The sequence below is a fragment of the Podarcis liolepis genome (assembly GCF_965112155.1).
Source record: "Podarcis liolepis genome assembly, chromosome: 5".
NCBI lineage: Eukaryota > Metazoa > Chordata > Lepidosauria > Squamata > Lacertidae > Podarcis > Podarcis liolepis.
This window is the reverse complement of record NC_139556.1, coordinates 61900466-61917797: the sequence shown is the minus strand read 5'-3', so window position 1 is coordinate 61917797 and position 17332 is coordinate 61900466. Positions and strand designations below refer to the sequence as shown.

The following is a 17332-nucleotide window of genomic DNA, read 5'->3' as shown; positions in this document are numbered from 1 at the left end:
GAAACTCTGCTTACACAGTTCAGCATAATTTATTGCTACAGTAACTGGAGTTCAAGTATGAAAACAAATTCATAATTTAACATAGCCCATAGTTGATTGAGTTTATGGGCTAGGTGTTGTTAAAACAAGTACCAGGGACAGCGTTCCACAGTTCAAGGTGGTCTTCTGTGAAACTTGGAACTGCTGGAAGCCCCAGTGCCGGGACAACAGCACTGAGACACACTGAATGATGAGTAAATGGGATTTGAAAGGAGTGTGTGCAAAATGTATTTGTGGGGAGGAGTGTGAAGGAAGGCAGCAAATTATCTGCCTTGGTTTTTTTAAAAGGTTATTTCTTACCCTCAAGGAATCCTGTTTGCATGACTCCTTTTTTGGTCCTATCACAGACATCAACAGAAGTAGGGGGGCGTGCTCATAGTAAAGCACCAGAAAGAACCACTTTCTTTCCTTTTGCGGGAGAGCTGTCCAGTTCTTGGCCACACAAGGTCCTTCTCCCTCCCTTCCTGAGTAAATCAAGTTTCTTTGGTCACTTTCAGCTATGCTGCCTTTTGCCCACTGTCAAGGGTAACAGAGATCAGCTTCCCTTGCCTCACAGCACCTGCAGTGTGATTCTCCCCCCGGTGGCTGGGGATTTCAGCCACGGAGGAAAATCTAGAGTCCATTAGGGTTGAGCGGCTTGGGTTAGGGGCAAGTCTGAGCAGACACTGTTTAGGCCCTGGGGTTGGGCTGGAGTCCTGCAGAATTCTGGACTAGCCCACAAGAGAATCACAGCTTCTGGCCCATTAAAAGCCACTGCCAATAGGGCAGACATGGAGAGAGTTCACCGAGAGGTAGTTCTTTTGTCAGGAGGCTGCCTCCTGCGCTGGCAGCGGCACCACCTCTGCTAGCCACAGCAGGTCCAGCTGTGCCACGTGCAACTGCTTCTGGTGGATGCGGCGCAGACGGAAGAGGTAGAGTCCAATTGCAAGCATCACCACAAGAATGCACACAAAGAAAAGATAGTGGTTATAAACAAAGGAGAGACGGAGCCAAGGGCTGCGAGGTTGGTGGATGCTCTCCTGGCGGAGATCCCTGAAAAACAAAGAAAAATCAGTCTGAAGTTGAAATGTGAAGCTGCGCTAAGCTTGAATCTCTTGCAACTAGCAGACAAAGAAGCATTCCAGATACTGCAGTAAGTATGATTCCCAAATACCTGGCTTTTCTCAGGCCTATGCCCTACAGACCATTTGTAAATAGATGAGAGGTGTCAAAAACATAGGTTTTAGTTTTTTAACATTTAAGACACCATGTTGCCTACTGATAAAGGATCAATTTCCTTTTCATGCAGGCTCTGTGCTTCATTGAGCGTGCATTTGATGTCTCTCCCTTAGGTACCTCTTAAAAACATACCAGGTCTCTGCATGCGTCTGCTTTCTCCTTTTCTGTTTTTTCAGAAAAGCAGTGCTGGCAGATCACTTGCTTTCTCAAGTTTAAAAAATGAAACTTCAGACTTTAAACACAGAGTACTGAACTCTTCCATGTTTCAAGCTCAATCCTATGCATGCTTATAGAGAGTAAGCCCTCCTCATGTTGAACTCTGTGAAGCTTACTCCCAAGTTCACATATTAAGATGACCGAGCACTCTAATTAGGGCTAGAAAACCGGCATTTTACTCCTAGGTCAAGCGCCATGGTCCAGTTCTTTACTGAAGACCTTGTTTGAAAGACTGATTCTGAAGTAACCAGAAGAACTCTACCACTCTTAAGATGAGAAAAGATGCAGTGGACAGCAATTTAGATTACCTGAGTGGCAGGAAGCGAGTTTTATAGAGAATGGCTCCCAGTGTCCATTGTACCTCACGATCATACACCAACTGGGCTGTGCGCAGACCAGAATAATCCTTGGGGAAATGAAAGCCTTCGTGCAGGACTTGGTGCATCCATGCTGATTTGAAGCACTGGTACCTGCAAGCAGAGAATAGAGACTCGATCACAAATACGCTGGGCTGAGGCTCATCAGTTGAGAAGACTGCTGGGGGGCAATCTTACCCCCACCCCTTCACCGTCCATGGAAGAAGAGTTAAGGACCAAGCACATTCTCTGTGAAAGGGAAGAATGGATTCTTACTTGACACGGTGCAGATCTGCATGTGCTGAGTATAGGTGGTCTCGGAACCTCTGGGTCAGTACGGACCAGCTCAGGCTGCAATAATCCTGGAAGGAGGCAAAAGACATGAGTGGGCACAGAAACAACACCGCCTATCCTGGCAAAGTGGTCACATATTCTAGAGTCACCTGGGCAGCGCGTGTGAACGTGGGCATGTGGTACAGTCCTCCCAGGCGCAGCACATCTTCGGTGCAGTAGTAGAATTCAGAGAACCCATAGAATTCGCTGTTAACAAAGTCAATCGGCGCCTGATAGGTGTTGCGCAGAGAGACTGTGGTTCTGTTGTCTCCCGCCAGCAGGAGGCGCACTTGCTTCGCACACGACTGCCAGTCCCCCTGGCCCTTGATGTGCAGGGTCTGGCCGCCATGCTCCACAACATCCTCCAGTCCCACAGGCAGGCAGGGGTCCAAGACAGGCACCCCAGCATTTGCGCCAAGCTGCTCACCCTGCAACCTGCAACGAGAGCCTAAGCTTCAGGATTGGGAAAACACAGACATCCCCAGCGGCAAGTTATGATCGGTGAGTTCTTCTGTGCCACCCCGAAACAGGCTAGAGGTATGCATGTGGACCATCAAAAACTTCTCCCATTGATCTCATCACTCAGGAAGCCTGCCTTCTACAAATAAACACACACCCTCTCCCAGGATGCCACACCTTGGACTTCTGGGGGCAGTGGAATCCAGAGCTGCCTTTAGCCAGGCCTTTTGAAACCTGGCAGCATGAGGACATCACCTGTTGTGGGTGATGGTCTGATTCAGCACCAGCTCTTCATAGCGCTGCCGGGCGTAGTTGCCCCCAAAGCCCAGGAAGGTGCTGACGTAGACTCGGTACACGTGCTTCGTGTGTTGCATGTCACAGCCAAGGTTGAAATCAGCAAGCAGGCTCTTGGCAGCTTCCTCCTGTCAGTAACAGAGGGGAGGGTGGCAGGGGGAGGGAGAGCGGGAGTAAGAAACAGGGCCCAACCTGGACCATAGCACATATTTCCTTCCCAAGCTACACACCTCCTGCGGGGAAGAGAAGGACGTGGAAGTCGGCACCTCATAGGCGATTTGCAGAGAGGCACCTCCCATGTCCAGGATCCCAACGGTCCTCTTTCGCACCAGGGTTTCTTCCTGGCCAGCCAGGGTCACAGAAATCACTGCATCTTCCTCTACAATCGCAGAGGGAGGGAGAGAAAGAGAAAGAGAGAGTTGCCAAAGCAATGGAAAATGGAGATGGTTTGGGGGGTGGGGGGGACAAGTTCAGGAAGAACTGGGGATCAGCTCTAGTCTCTCTTGCTCCTGCTAAACTGCAGAATGGGAAGGGGCCTTAGTTCAGGTCATGTGGGAAAGCCAAATCTCCATTCCTGCTGGGAATCGACCAAACTGTGCTGGAGATTCCCTCCCTCAAGAGGGAACTGAGCCAAAAAAGAAAACTTCTACCTACCCATTCAACTCCACTGTCCCTTTCCCGCAGTCTCACCTTCTTCGTGGTCAAATCTTCCCAATACAAAGTTGATGCCTATCCAAGAATAGACTCCTGGGAAATTGGGGTTGGGGGAAGAAAGAGAATCAAGAGCAGTGTTGGGTTCCTTGAAGGTACAGGACTTGAGTAGCACCCTGTGAAGTTTGAGGGGAGGGAACAACCCCAGGGGACAGGCACCACCAACAACAAGTTAAGCTGGTGTAACAGCTAGCTAAGCCCCCAGATCCTGCGCAGTGCTGCCTCACTACCTACCTTCCCCCCCCCCCTCCCTTCACCCTTTGCCAAACTCCCTAAGATGATGATGATAATAATAATAATAATAATATATTTTTTTTATACCCGCCCGCCCAGCCAAGGCCGGGCTCAGGGCAGCTAACAAGCAATAATAAAAACAAGTTGAATGAATACAACTTAAAAACAAGATTAAAATACAACATTAAAATATTGAAACATTAAAATATTAAAATGCAGCCTCATCACAGTGATGATGGAGTGAGCGAGGCTTTCTGGCCCAACACCTACCTTCTTGCTTCCCAGAGATCACTTCTGCCTGTGATTCTGAGAAGAGGAAATCAAATTCCAATGGCACATCCCTCACCAGGTCCACCAGGATGGCCGTCTGCTGCCTGCGAAGATCCACAAGCAGACAAACTGAGCAGCTCCCGTTTCTTTCTACTGAAATATAAATGAACCCCCTTCTCCAGTGCTCCTTTGCCTGGTCTTGAATGGTCAAGATGTCTAAACAGCAGGCTCCACCTCATTTCAAAAACCCGTCCTTTTGTCCCCCTGTGCAAGTCACCCTTCTCACTTGGTCTCTTTCCAGCCATGAATCTGCAAACACTCACACAACTACATTAAGCAGGACTTAATTTTTAGCTCCACTTGGGGTGGAGATGACCCATTGCTCACTATCAAGTTAGGGAACCCTGTGTGGGAATGTTGTGGATAGTAGGAGAGGATATATTGATTAAATATTATCCTTCCTCAGTCACGTTAGTGAGCTAGTCTTCATCCCCATCGTTCAGCCCGGACACTGAGGTCCAGCGCCGAGGGCCTTCTGGCGGTTCCCTCACTGCAAGAAGTGAGGTTACAGGGAACCAGGAAGAGGGCCTTCTCGGTAGTGGTGCCCACCCTGTGGAACACCTTGACACCTGAAGGCAGCCCTGTTTAGGGAAGTTTTTAATGTTTGACGTTTTATTCTGTTTTTAATGTTCTGTTGAAAGCCACCCAGAGTGGGTGGGGAAACCCAGCCAGATGAGCGGATAGAAATAATAAATTATTATTATTATTAGTAGTAGTAGTAGTAGTAGCAGCAGCAGCAGAGCACATTCCCTTGCACATTGCTGGAAGCTAGTTGATGGATTTGTTAGAATCATTTGAATTGAGCAATCCAGTCTGGCTTGTCCAGATTGGATTGTTCCTGGTAAATTTCCCCTTTAGTTCCCTCTTAAAAACAATAATGACATGACAGTCTTCTTTTAAAAGTAATGATAAAGTTTACTTACATTCAGTTCACAGTATTGTCCTGAAGGCAGGCTTTATTTTGTAGTCACAGTTACAGTTGTAGAGAAAAGAAGTCTGAGCTAGGCCTCAGACTTTCTACCTTGTGGCTTCCATCCTCTGTAAGGATGAGCCATGTGCTGCTGGCTAAGAGCCAGCAGAGGAGTTGCAAAAGAGCAGTGAAAGAGGAAGATGGCTGCATGACTGGCCCTTTTATAGGGTCTGCTAGGGTCACACCCATCTACCTGGTCGCACACAGGGGGAGGATGCTCCAGAGCAGGTATGACAGGAAGTCCTCCCTGTTTGGAGCAACATTCCCCTGTGCGTCCACTCTAGGAAACAGGAAATGTTGTATTTGACTGCTATAGTGAAGATACACCCCACACCCTGTCCCATTCCACTTCAGGATGCAAGTCCACCTGTAGCTTCAAGAGGCCCGGCACTTCCTGCTCCCCACTCCCAAGCCTACTCTGCTCAGGTCTTGGAAAAATATAGCTCACTCACCAGTCAGGCAGCAGCCTCATTCCTGCAGTGCACAAAATGTAGAGGGGAGTCTCCTTGTGCTTGGTACTGGGCACATAGGCAGCAGCAAAGCTGAGCAGCGGCCTGATGTAGTCACTAGCTTTGTCTGGAGTGGCTGCCAGAGTAGAGATCCCTGTACAATGAAAAGGGAATATTCCCTCAGCTGGCATCTCTACAGAACAACTCTGCCCACCTCCAGGTGCTTGGTGCTTGTGGGTTCACAGCCACCAACAAAAAAGGGCATTTGGAAATCTCCAAACCTGGCTTGATCTTCTTGACAACAGGCTGGCCGTTACGGTCTCGCATCTGCCGGATGTCCAGCAGGTCGTGCGGATTCCCATTGTGTGGTGGCCAAAAGTATACAAAGACCCGGGACCCACTGCTCCCGCAATCAATAACCACCCCGTAATTCAGAGATGGGTTATTTGTGTCCGTTGCCTCCAAGGTATGAAACCGTTCCAGGTACCTGCAAGGGGAATGAGGAAGATTTGGAGTTAAGAGTTAGAGACCAGACCAGTCTTCACACCCCTAAAAGAAAATAAAAAGGCAGATCCAGCATTCCATAGAACGCCTGCTCTGGTTTTTCAGAGGCTGTCTATTATTGCACAACAGCAATAATAGGAATTACAGGAACACAAAATGCCTATATCACTTCTCCATAAATGCTTCAAGCAATGCTGACCCAGCATGTGCATCCAGTCCCTGCGGAGGCTCTCGTTCCCCCTTCTAGAAACCAGATGAAAGTTATTGGAATCCCCCTAGGCACTGGATTCAGCTCCCCAGGAACCAGAGAACTGAAGCAGACATCCCAACCCACCCACTTTGTGCCATTTCATCGGTGCAATCAGAAAACAGGACTGAGAGACCACAGCATGTCCAGCCATTAAGAAGAAAACTAACCAAATTAGTGGGTTTTGCAGATCCATTAGACAGAGAATTCATGCCACCACAGTTCTTATTGATCCTGCTCCCCTTTCTTGCGCTGAAGGAAATTCTGGCTCAGTCAGCACAGCCTGTGCTGCTTCCCCCACCCAGCAGCAGCAGCAGTGGAACAAAGCAAGGGTTTGAAGAAGGCCATCCCACGGCCAACTGCCATAGGGCCAAATGTTCCAACATCCTGACTTTTGCAGAAGAGGGCATAGATTCCCTGGGCACTCAGCTAGAGCAGCAGCTCTCACAAATTCCATGCACCACCCCAAGTATTCCAGTTGGATTTCCCCATGGACACAGGAGCCAAGAGATGCACAAATACAATTGCATCTTATCCAAGAGGGAGGAGAAGCCAGACCTATCACAGACAGAAGGTCAGGTCACAAAAGTTAAGGCATAAGCTACTATATCAGTCTTAGTTTACATCTGTTCATCAGCATTCATGGAAGGAGGAAATGGCAAAGGAAGAGGAGAAGCAGGAAGACCCAAGGCCTGCCATGTGGTAGGACTACCATGGATGAGGCAGTGCCTGGCCCTCTAATCTGTGTCAGGTGGGACAAGAAGTGTATCAGAGTCTGAGTTCTAGAGGAGCCATTGAATGTCACATTATTTGAGTACAGTAATTGGTAGTCTGTCCCAACAAGAAAATTCTGTCCAATCCACATCACATCGAAAAAATAAAAGCCATGCAGCTAAATGCATTTTGTAGGATCAGCTCTGCTCTTGAAGGAAGAGGCACAAGCATTGGTCCCAGGTCCAGCAATGAACCTGCTGAAGGTAAGCTGGTGTGCATCTGATGAGTGGCTGGGGCAACCCAGCCAGATGAGCAGGGTATTATTATTGTTGTTGTTGTTGTTGTTGTTGTTGTTGTTGTTGCCAGGATGGGCTCACCTGGGAATCCTATATATGCTACCTTGAGTTCCATGATGACAGAAAAGTAGGATATACATTCCATAATTAATAAATATATTTACTGCAGGATGTTATGCAAATAAATGCTGGATGTTACTGGATATTATGCAAACAAAAGCTGCAGCAGAATGCCCTTTTAAAATTAAAGGCAAGTTGCTACCTGCCATAAGGGAAGCTGAGAGAATGTATACAATGTGAATGTATAGTTTAGAGGAAATGTGAATTAAAAGTAATTACCAATCTCTCCTTTGGTCTGAAAATGACTTGTTTAAGGTGGTTGTCAAATGCAAATAGCTGGCTTTTGCCAAAACATTTACCCTACCTTTATCTTAATGGCCCATTTTAAAGTGATAACATCAACAAGTCTAGACTTGTTAATCTTATAAAGAACCGCAGCTGGAGAGACCCTCTTTAGCATATCAAATAAAATTCTGGCTTCAGATGAAGTACTGTCATTTTCCAGCAGACCATGAGAAGTCTGGTTCAGATTGGGGGATCCTAACTTAGAATCTTAAAACTATCTCCTCATTTCTTAAGATACATCTGGGGGACAGGCAGTATTGCCTATGGAAAATCATCAGCTTTCATCCTTGACTTAAAGAACTGTTCTTTGTCATCTTACGGACAGAAATGTAAATAATTACTTCCTAGTTTAGTAATTTTTAATTCTTAGTAATCTGCCCAGCATATTTAGCACCAATGAAGAACCAGTTAGTAATGTTAAGAAGTTTTGTTGTGTGTGTGTTTTTTACCTTTTGTTTTCTTTATGAGTTGCTTGTTGTCTTTTATGCTTTCCTATCCCTCTGGTGTTATATCTATTGACAACTTCCTTTCTTTAGGAACAGCAGACTGGTGTTAATACTTCAAGTCACACATCTAGTCATTTTGAAATTTTACTCATCTTAAGAGGAGTGGGCAGAGGGAAAAGTGAGGTGTCTGAAGTGGGAAGCCTCTTCTCCTCATGGCAGTTCCTTGTGCGATTTAGAAGTCTGCTAAATCAGGACTTCACACACAGAGAGAGAAAGAGAGAGAGAAAAAGCTCTGAACTTTGTACAGATGATGCTGTGGAGAGGGTTTGGCAGCACAGTTCTCCAGCTTCTCCTCACATGTTTGCTTACATGTGAAGCCTGAATACCCAAACAGGGACTGTGTAAAAGAAGGTGGGCAAACCAGTTCAAGCAACTGCTTCTGTGCCAGATACCTCACACTTTCCAACTGCAGAACACCAACTGGCAGCAGAATTGCCAGTCCCTGTGCAAACGTACTGAAGAGCATTATATGCGTGCGTTGGGCATCATTTAAGGACAAAACCCCTTCAAAATTTGGGACTTCCCAGCAATTAAACTTTGGTTCTTATGTTGACACGCTGACAGTCCTTCGTTCCCAACATTTCACTAAATGAAGAAAGCCAACAGCAGCCCTGTGACAGCACTGCCCAGCAGGACTAGCGCAGCATCTTCCTCCTCCCCTTCCAGCTTAAAAGGGTTTCAGCCTTTGTTGGTGGGAAAATGCCAGCTGAACTCAGTCCACGTGGCTTCTTCCCATCACTCCCATTTTGCTATTGGATGGGAACTGTGAAATATGCCCTGCCATTTCCTCTGCAGTTTTTTCCATCAAGCATCTCCTTTTCTACTGCTATATTTGTGTTACACAAAAAATGCAGAAATATATGCCCAATTTTGCAATCCAAGACCAAGATCGTAGAAGAACAGAGAGGAAAGGAGGGGGATAGAAGGACTTTGTGTGCCACAGAAACTGCTGCCTTGTTTGGTGCTACTAACTCTCCCCTTCCCCCCAGTTTCTCCAGGAAACCAGATTCTACATTATGCATAGCATGTATAGCAGGGGTGAGGAACCTGTGTCCCCCCCCCCCAGGTGGTGTTGGGACTCCCAGCTCCTGTTAGTAACAGTGGCCATTGTCAATGGTCAGGAACAATGAGCCTTGTAGTCCAACAACATCTAGAGCAGGGGTAGCGACCCTTGGTTCTCCATACGTTGATGAACTTCAGTTCCCATCATCCCCAGCTATTGGTCATGTTGGCTAGGCATGATGGGATTTGGAAGTCCAACAACACCCAAAGTACAGAATAATCGTAGCTTTGATTAAAGGGCACACAGTACTTTCTGACCCTGAAGAAACCTAATATACACCATACAGCGTAGCACTTTCCTTTAGGGTTGGTTTCATTTCATGCATAAACTAATTTGTTTTGCTGGACAATTGCTTCCTTAGACCCATTTCATTTCCTGCAGCTCTCCTCTATTTTAGAGCAGGAAAAAAATAATTATATCTGGCTTTATCTCACAAAGATGTGCAAAAAAGGTATTTTGTGCTGCTGTACCTTACTTTAGAACATACTGTTTCTCAGAAGTCTGTTGGCTGCCCTAGCTGTCTCAGAGCAGTACTGTGCCGTATTCTTAACTAATCTCTCTAAGCGTTTTGTGGGGTACAAAGTGGCCTTTTCGCCTATATGAACAAGCCATTTCAGAAGCAATTAATTTAGAATTCTTTGCTAAAGCTTAGCTAACTTGGAAATACAAGCAATGGAAGTTGACTGACTCCTTTGAAAGCATCTTTTTGCCTTATCTCAGCATGCTTCATGCCAGTGCAGTCACATTCACCCACCTTTCAGACTGCCAGTCCCGAGAACTAGTTTTCCAACGCCATAGATTTGTGATTCCCACAAGTAGAAAAATACTGGCTGCAAGTAAGAGGCCCAGCAGGCCCAGCCGCTGACGGAGACAAAGGCTCACTGAAGGCACTGTGAAGTGCCAAGATGCTGGACACAGGCAGGAAAAACTGATCCTGGAAGAAGGGGAAAATCAGATTAAACAGTTGTTAAATGTCTAGCAAAGCCTCATCAGTCAGCCACAGGTACTTGCCAACAAAATGATCTTAGAAATCCAAGTGCTAAAGCTTCCAATGTACACAGCTAAACCAGCATAGCCTACAGCTGGAAGTTTGGAACAGGAGGATCCTTCTTCCAAAGCAGCTGGGAATGTAACAAGGAGCAGACGGGACCCATGTGAGTACTGAGTGCTGCAGTCTTAAAAGGACATTTTAATGGCATTGGCAACCTTGCATCTAAACAAGCCAATTGAGTCAGCTAGCAATAGCTTGCAATTAATCACCAACAATGCATGTTCATTCAGAAGTACATCCTACTATATTCATTGGGCTTACTCCCCGGGATTGCAGCCATAATCATTAACACAGATTTGTGGTATGGCACGCATGACGTACATTGTACATTTTCAATCTTTCCTAACTTGCAGGTGAATCTCTGCTACTCTGTTCTTCGTTCCCACTTCCCCTTTCCCAACCATTCATTTGGGACTTGAATAATAATGGGGTTAAAGTGCTGGGAAACAATCACAGATACTCTGCAGAGACCACGTTCGGGCTGCCCTTCTACCCTGCACCGATTAGCACCAAGCTGTGATCTTTGAACTTAAGTGGCTGCTAGCCAGGTTGGCTGTAACAGCAGAGCTTTTTAAGACATACCAGCCTCACAGAGGGAACAAGGGAAGAGGCCGACAGGGTCACTGTAACTAGGGTCAACCAGGGGCAGGGGAGCAGAAGAGAAGGGTAGATAACGCTGTGTGTATCCCAATCTCTGAGCGGCAAGAGAAGATCGCGCCATGAGCACAAATCAAAAGGCAACGCCAAAGCTTTCAGGAAGAATCCCTGCAGCAAAGCTGTTCTAAATGCAAAACCCCTGTCCCAAAGCCATGCCAATCAACAAGCAATCTCGAACCCAGATCAGTGCTGGGCTATATCTGGTTTTCAGATCGAGGAGATCTTTGTGGGATCCTTCCATTTCTTTGTTGGTCTCCCCCTGCGCTTGTGGGCCAGAGGTCTCAAACTCCAGCCCCTAAGGCTCCCACAGCGCACCTGCTCTTCCAGCGGCATCAAGGTCGCCACCGCCCTGCCTAGCAGCCGGGGAGCGACCCACGCCCACGGGTACAACGACGACGAGGAGGAGGAGGAAGCCGGCAATGCCGGAAAGGAGACGGCGCGGGTAATCCGGAGGGGGACCCGCGATCCCATCGCCTCACCTGGCCATGTGCTCGCTCCGCAGTCTGTCAGCTTCCAGTGCGGGTCCCGGGAGGAAGTAGCATCTCTTTCGGCTCCTCCAAGTTGCGGGATGATCCTGGACCCTGAAAAAGAAAGGAAGAGACGGAGCGGTTAAACCAGGGATCAGTGCCGACCACCTTCCCGCCTCTATCCCCTGAAAGGGCCACAAAATCGGTCCGTTAATTAATGGTCCGCATTTCATCCCATGCTGACAGCAGCTTCACAGAGAGAGAGAGAGAGACGCGCCTCTGGCCGCAGAGGAGGCTCCTCCGCCCGGCAGTGCCGCGGTTCCCCTTCCACACAGGCAGCGCTCCTTTCCTCCCGCTTCCCCGGGGAGCCGACTTACCGCTTCCTTCGCCCCGCGCTCGCCGTCCCAGGGCGACCGGGCTGGGCGGCAGCCAATGGCAGAGCCCGGGTAAGGTTGACGCAACGGAACCGAGTCAGCCTGGGCTACGCCTCCCGCGGCGGGCAGCCAACCAGCTGCGCTTTCCGAAGGGCACGCCGCGCTGTCCAGGACGGGACCGATACTCTCCTCAAGTGTCATTCAGTAATTTCCAACACGTCACAAGCTCTGGGCCAACCCGGCGAGGGTCATTCGGGCGGGTTTTCGTTACGTCATGCGTATATTGCCCAATTCGTAGGCCCAAGGGTGGCTTTTCAACGTACACCTCCTTTTTTTGTGTGGGCCTCGTCTTCGCCGGAACGCGCAGGCGCCCTGTTGCCCATTCGCAGCCCCCAGTCAACTCTCACACTGCATGTTTGGTTCACCAATGTACAGGCATATTCTTCCCACGGCAACGTCATCACTGAAAGCAAGCCAACCAACATCCACAAACAAACCCCACGCACCATAGAAAACTGCGCAGCCTTATTACAAGCCTGTCACTTTGAACGGCAGGCATCGTAGCCAATAATTTTCTCCTTTTCCTCACGTATCTCGAAAAAAGCGGAAAAGTAGCCAATCGGGTGAGGAACGAACGAAAGGTCAAAGAGGTATTGCCCAATATCCTCTCTGGATGGGCGGGAGACAGGACGGACGTTAGCCAATGGAAGCGAGCGTGAGTCGCAGCCTACCAATGGACATTGGCTCGGGGCGGCGCGAAAACCGTCCGCGGCCAATGAGTGACATCCATGGGCGGGGCGGACAGAGCGGGAGCCGCAGGACCGAGTGTGCAGCCCGCAACGGACTCGACGGCGGTGCCATGGAGCTCGGGGCGGGCGGCGCGGCGGGGCCCGGGCAGCGCGGTGGGGCAGAGCCGGGCCGCCAGCTCCTCCTGCTGCTGGGCGGGGGCGACGGTGGAGGGGCGGGTTGGGCGTGGCCCGCGGGGGGTGGCGGGGCGGGAGGGACTGGCACGGACACGGAGGCCGGCCCGGAGCCGGACTACGAGGCCCTCCCGCGGGGCTCCGCCGCCTCCACCCACATGCTCGCAGGGGCTGTGGCGGGGGTGCTGGAGCACAGCCTCATGTACCCGGTGGACTGTGTCAAGGTGAGAACGGGCGCCGAGCCGCTCTCCGGGAGCAGGGCGGGTGCTGGCGGGGGGCGGGGGACTGAGACGAGACGCGGGAGTCCCTGGGCAGGACCTGAGAGCGGTTAACCGGCACACGATCTTCATTAGTGTTGCACTTTAATCCGCATCACCGGACGGTCCGACTAGATCCGAATTTAGCAAAAAGGGGAAAAGCCCCAGAGTTGACAGAAAGGCGAAGGAGGTGTCCCCCGATGAATGCGTTGGAGCTAAAGACTTCGGGGAGGGATGGATCAAACACGTTCTCGGCTCTTTTGCTGGCTAATGGCAGAAGTGCCAACGAACGATCACTTGACAGGAGAGTTATGTGTTGCCGCCACTAGTTGACAAGAAGCAAGATCGGTTTCCTTGATCACGTTTCAGGCCTTCACTTTTGCCGCCAAAGCGACCGACCTGGTTCCAGAAATATTTGGTCTCAGTCATGGGGTTGGGAGGATGGGGTAAGGTGGTGGTGTTGTACAGACGGTAGAGTCCTGACGAGCGGGAAGCTCCCCTGGTGATCTGCAGACACCTGCAAAGGCTGCCTGCGAGCACTCATTTGTGTGCAGCCATCAAATGCAGCTGAATGGCTCTGAAAGGAAGGAGTGTCCTGGGTTGGGAGAGCTGGGTGTGGAGCGCTTACTAGGCTAAGTCCCTTGGCATATCTAACCTGCTCCCCTCCCTGCGCTGGCAGACAAGGATGCAGAGCCTGCAACCGGAACCTGCTGCTCGCTACCGGAATGTGCTGGAGGCCCTGTGGCGGATCGTGCGGACTGAAGGGATCTGGCGACCCATGCGTGGATTGAACATCACAGCCACAGGGGCAGGCCCTGCTCATGCCTTGTATTTCGCCTGCTACGAAAAGTTGAAAAAGACACTTACCGACATTATCCATGCTGGGGGCAATAGTCATGTGGCCAACGGTATTGTCCCTTCTTGACTCCTTGCCCCACCCTGAGGGTCCCTATGTTCCCAGCTAGGACTGTTAGTGAAATGAAGAACTGGATGCCTGGTTCTTTCTTACTGCTCTTATATTGCTAACTTCTGAATCCTGTTTACTATTGACATTCTTCCCTGATGCTGTGTTCTGCTTCACTCCAAGCATTATCTAACCATGATCATTAGGAATGTAGGATTTGCCATTGACTTTTGAAAGGAATTTGTGAATGAGAAGGGATTGTGGGAATGTGGGGCAGATAGCTGCAGTTTCCACCAGAGCAGACAGAAACTTTTTTTTATTGTGAAGATAGTTTGAAATATGATAGAAGAATGGGTGTGTTGCTGTTTGTATTTCATTTTGACTTTATATAGTGCTCTTCCTTTGAAGCAGCTGTCCCAGATGTGTCCATGTTTGTATCTGCTCTTACATTTGTCCTTTTAGCATCCTCATTTTTGAGTGGGGAGAACCCCAAGCTTGCTGTAACATGTTGTAGAGTCTGGTCTGCTTACATTTACTTTTTCACACTAGCATGCTTCTGAGGCTCCTTCATCTCTGATAGTCTGGACAGATAATAGGAAGACCCAATTATCTGGAGATCCTAGAATTTTGGAACTAACCTGTCTCACTCTGAAGCTTGTTGGATGTGTTAGCAGGATGACAGCAGAATCCTAAATAGCTGCAAGAATCCTAAATAGCTGCAAGACGGTCTTGGCTCTTCTCTGCTCTAGGAATTAAAGATGATAGATAATTTACAGTGCAATCCTAACCATGTTTACTCAGAAGTAAGTCCTATTTAATTCAGTGGACTTACTCCCAGGTAAGTGGAGTTAGGATTGCAGTCTTAGTCTTCTGATTCTCCCCCCCCCCCATTCCTTCCAATGTGGGTCGAGATTAATATGATAAATATTGCCTGCACTGGAGCCTTGAATATTTCTGATATTCCCTTTCTGAAAACTGATGCTAATTTCTCAATGAACTTTCATTCTGTCTTTGGGAGGTGGGTGTCCCTATTTGCTGGCATACACTCCTCCGGTGGCACATTCTGAGAGCTCCTTAGGTCTTCTTCCCACTTTTCACATGTAATAGTCCTTGTTTTGCAGGCGCAGCAGGCTGTGTGGCAACATTGCTTCATGATGCAGCCATGAACCCAGCAGAAGGTAATGTTGCTTCCCAGCGGTCCTGCAACTTTCATGCAGCTTGTGCTGTTCCCTTCTTGTCACCAGGGGGTGCTTTCATGTTGCTTGTGATACAGTTCAGACATGCAGCCTTACCTGCTACAAGGGTTCTTTGGATGCAGCGGGTGGGTGGTGGACAAGACTTTGGCTGAAGCAAAGAATGTATTTGTGTGTCTGCCCTTGCTCTTGGTGTTGATAAATGACATAAAAACAATATTGCAACTTGTCTTTCATATTTGTGTTCCCTACATTGCGTAGGCAAAATCAGATCACATTTCAGTAACCCCCGTTTTTTACTTGATGTCTCACAATTCCAGAATTGGGGCATTACTGTTTTTTCATGAGTTGTAGAGTTCTGCAGGATTTGCTGGGTGGGTAGATAGATCACACTGAGGCAAGTTTAAGGGATGCAGGGGCCCCTGAATCTATTCAAGTGTTTACATAGAATGCACACTGTTCAGATCACTGCACTTACTTACTTATTTATTTTTTCTTTGCTCCTCCCTGCCCTTCTCTCGTCTCCATGGCTGGGCTGCTGCTGTCATCTTGTGATCAGTGGTAAAGCAGAGAATGCAGATGTACAACTCTCCATACCAGCGAGCAACAGACTGTGTACGTGCTGTATGGTGCAATGAAGGGGCAGGAGCTTTCTACCGAAGCTACACCACTCAGCTGACTATGAACATCCCCTTCCAGGCCATCCACTTCATGGCATATGAATCTTTGCAGGAACACCTCAATCCCCACAGACAGTACAACCCTAGTTCCCATATGGTGGCAGGGGCCTGTGCAGGGGCCATTGCTGCTGCTGCCACCACCCCATTGGACGTTTGCAAGACACTGCTGAATACCCAGGAGGCCCTGGCACTGAATACCAACATCAGTGGGCACATTACAGGCATGGCTCATGCATTCAGGACGGTGTACCGCGTGGGTGGGCTGACTGCCTATTTTCGAGGGGTACAAGCACGTGTCATTTACCAGATGCCCTCCACAGCCATTGCCTGGTCTGTGTATGAGTTCTTCAAATACTTCCTTACCAAGCGAAAGGAGGAACGATTGGCCGGGAAGTGAAATGTGACTCCACCCGCTGGATTGGCTGGTGCCAGACTCAGATGACAAGCAAGCCTTTGGAATAACGATGCCGCCTCTTGCCTGCTGCTGCATTTTGCACAGCCCATCATCCTTCTCCCAAATGGATAGTACACAATGAGCAGCAGCTTGGCCTACCCTTTTCTAGCCTGTCACCTAACAAGCATCTCCCTTGCCCCAAAAGTTGTATTCCCTTAAAAGAGGTGGAGACTACCATGAGCTACCGTGAGCGCACTGGAACTTGGGGTGATGACCTGCATACCCTGAACGGGTTGCTGTTACGACTATGTGGTGATGGAGGCAGGGGAAGTGTTAGCTGAGCTGTTGTCTAGTAGCACACACACAAACCTCATGCTCTCTGGGAAGGCTTTGATTGTTGTGGCCCTTGGCACCTCCAATAAAGTCTGCTTTATCGTCACAGCCCTTGTTTGCTCTTATTCTCCTTATCTCTTGCTCTCTTTTTAGCAGCTCTATAGGGCTTTGTTACAGGTCAGTTGGACCAACCTATAGCAGGGTGGTCTAAATTGTTTCCTCTTGTGGTAGGTGGGAGAGTAGAAGTGAGATTAGTATCATATAATGCCGCATCTTGTATGACTAATATTGATCCATGAAGAACCAGCTTTCTATTGTCATTAAACAGTATTTGGAGAGCATCTATGTTCCTACAGGATACCAGCACCAGGCAACTGACAGTTTTAGGTGATTCTTGTTCCTCCCATATATATTTCAGCAGTATTCTTACCTACCAACGCAGCTCAAACACACATTCTTATAGTAGCAGGGGAAAAGATGCAGTCTGCCTCAGTTGGGTGTTCTTTCAACTGGCTTGCAGTGTCCTCCAGTAATATATATACTGTGATGGAAAATACACAAGTGCATGTGTGCACATATGTAAAAAAAAAAGTTCTTGTTCCTATTATCCTCTGTCACACCAAACAGAGTAGCAATGTGAAAGAGTCAGGCTGTAGTTTGAGAACAGGCAGACAGGTGATATTGGGGGATACCATTTATCCATCTGCAGTTATGAAGCATGCATTCTCTGCTTGCCTTGTCCTATGATGCTGGCCCAT

At 48.6% G+C, this 17332-nt stretch overlaps 2 protein-coding genes across 4 annotated transcripts; one reads left to right on the top strand and one right to left on the bottom strand.

Annotated features, from left to right (window-relative positions):
- Positions 1–10: 10 nt before the first annotated feature.
- ENTPD7 (ectonucleoside triphosphate diphosphohydrolase 7) lies at positions 11–12581 on the bottom strand. Of its 3 annotated transcripts, none has more exons than XM_083505180.1 (13): positions 11897–12581; positions 11532–11633; positions 10099–10278; positions 5891–6096; positions 5613–5763; positions 4131–4234; positions 3606–3662; positions 3146–3294; positions 2877–3043; positions 2273–2597; positions 2106–2191; positions 1782–1943; positions 11–1071 (listed from the first exon to the last, which is right to left on the bottom strand). In XM_083505180.1, the coding sequence occupies exons 2-13, from the start codon at positions 11537–11539 to the stop codon at positions 843–845; spliced, it is 1824 nt and encodes a 607-aa protein (XP_083361306.1). In that variant the 5' UTR covers positions 11540–11633; positions 11897–12581; the 3' UTR covers positions 11–842. The 3 variants fall into 3 exon arrangements, with proteins under 3 accessions (XP_083361306.1, XP_083361307.1, XP_083361308.1); XM_083505181.1 differs by lacking the exon at positions 11897–12581 and adding an exon at positions 11797–11892; XM_083505182.1 differs by lacking the exons at positions 10099–10278; positions 11532–11633; positions 11897–12581 and adding an exon at positions 8225–8475.
- Positions 12582–12611: 30 nt separating this feature from the next.
- Positions 12612–16680, top strand: SLC25A28 (solute carrier family 25 member 28). Its single transcript, XM_083505191.1, has 4 exons — positions 12612–13037; positions 13750–13978; positions 15096–15152; positions 15727–16680. Exons 1-4 carry the CDS (start codon positions 12627–12629, stop codon positions 16242–16244), a joined length of 1215 nt encoding a protein of 404 aa, XP_083361317.1. The 5' UTR covers positions 12612–12626; the 3' UTR covers positions 16245–16680.
- The last annotated feature ends 652 nt before the right edge of the window (positions 16681–17332 follow it).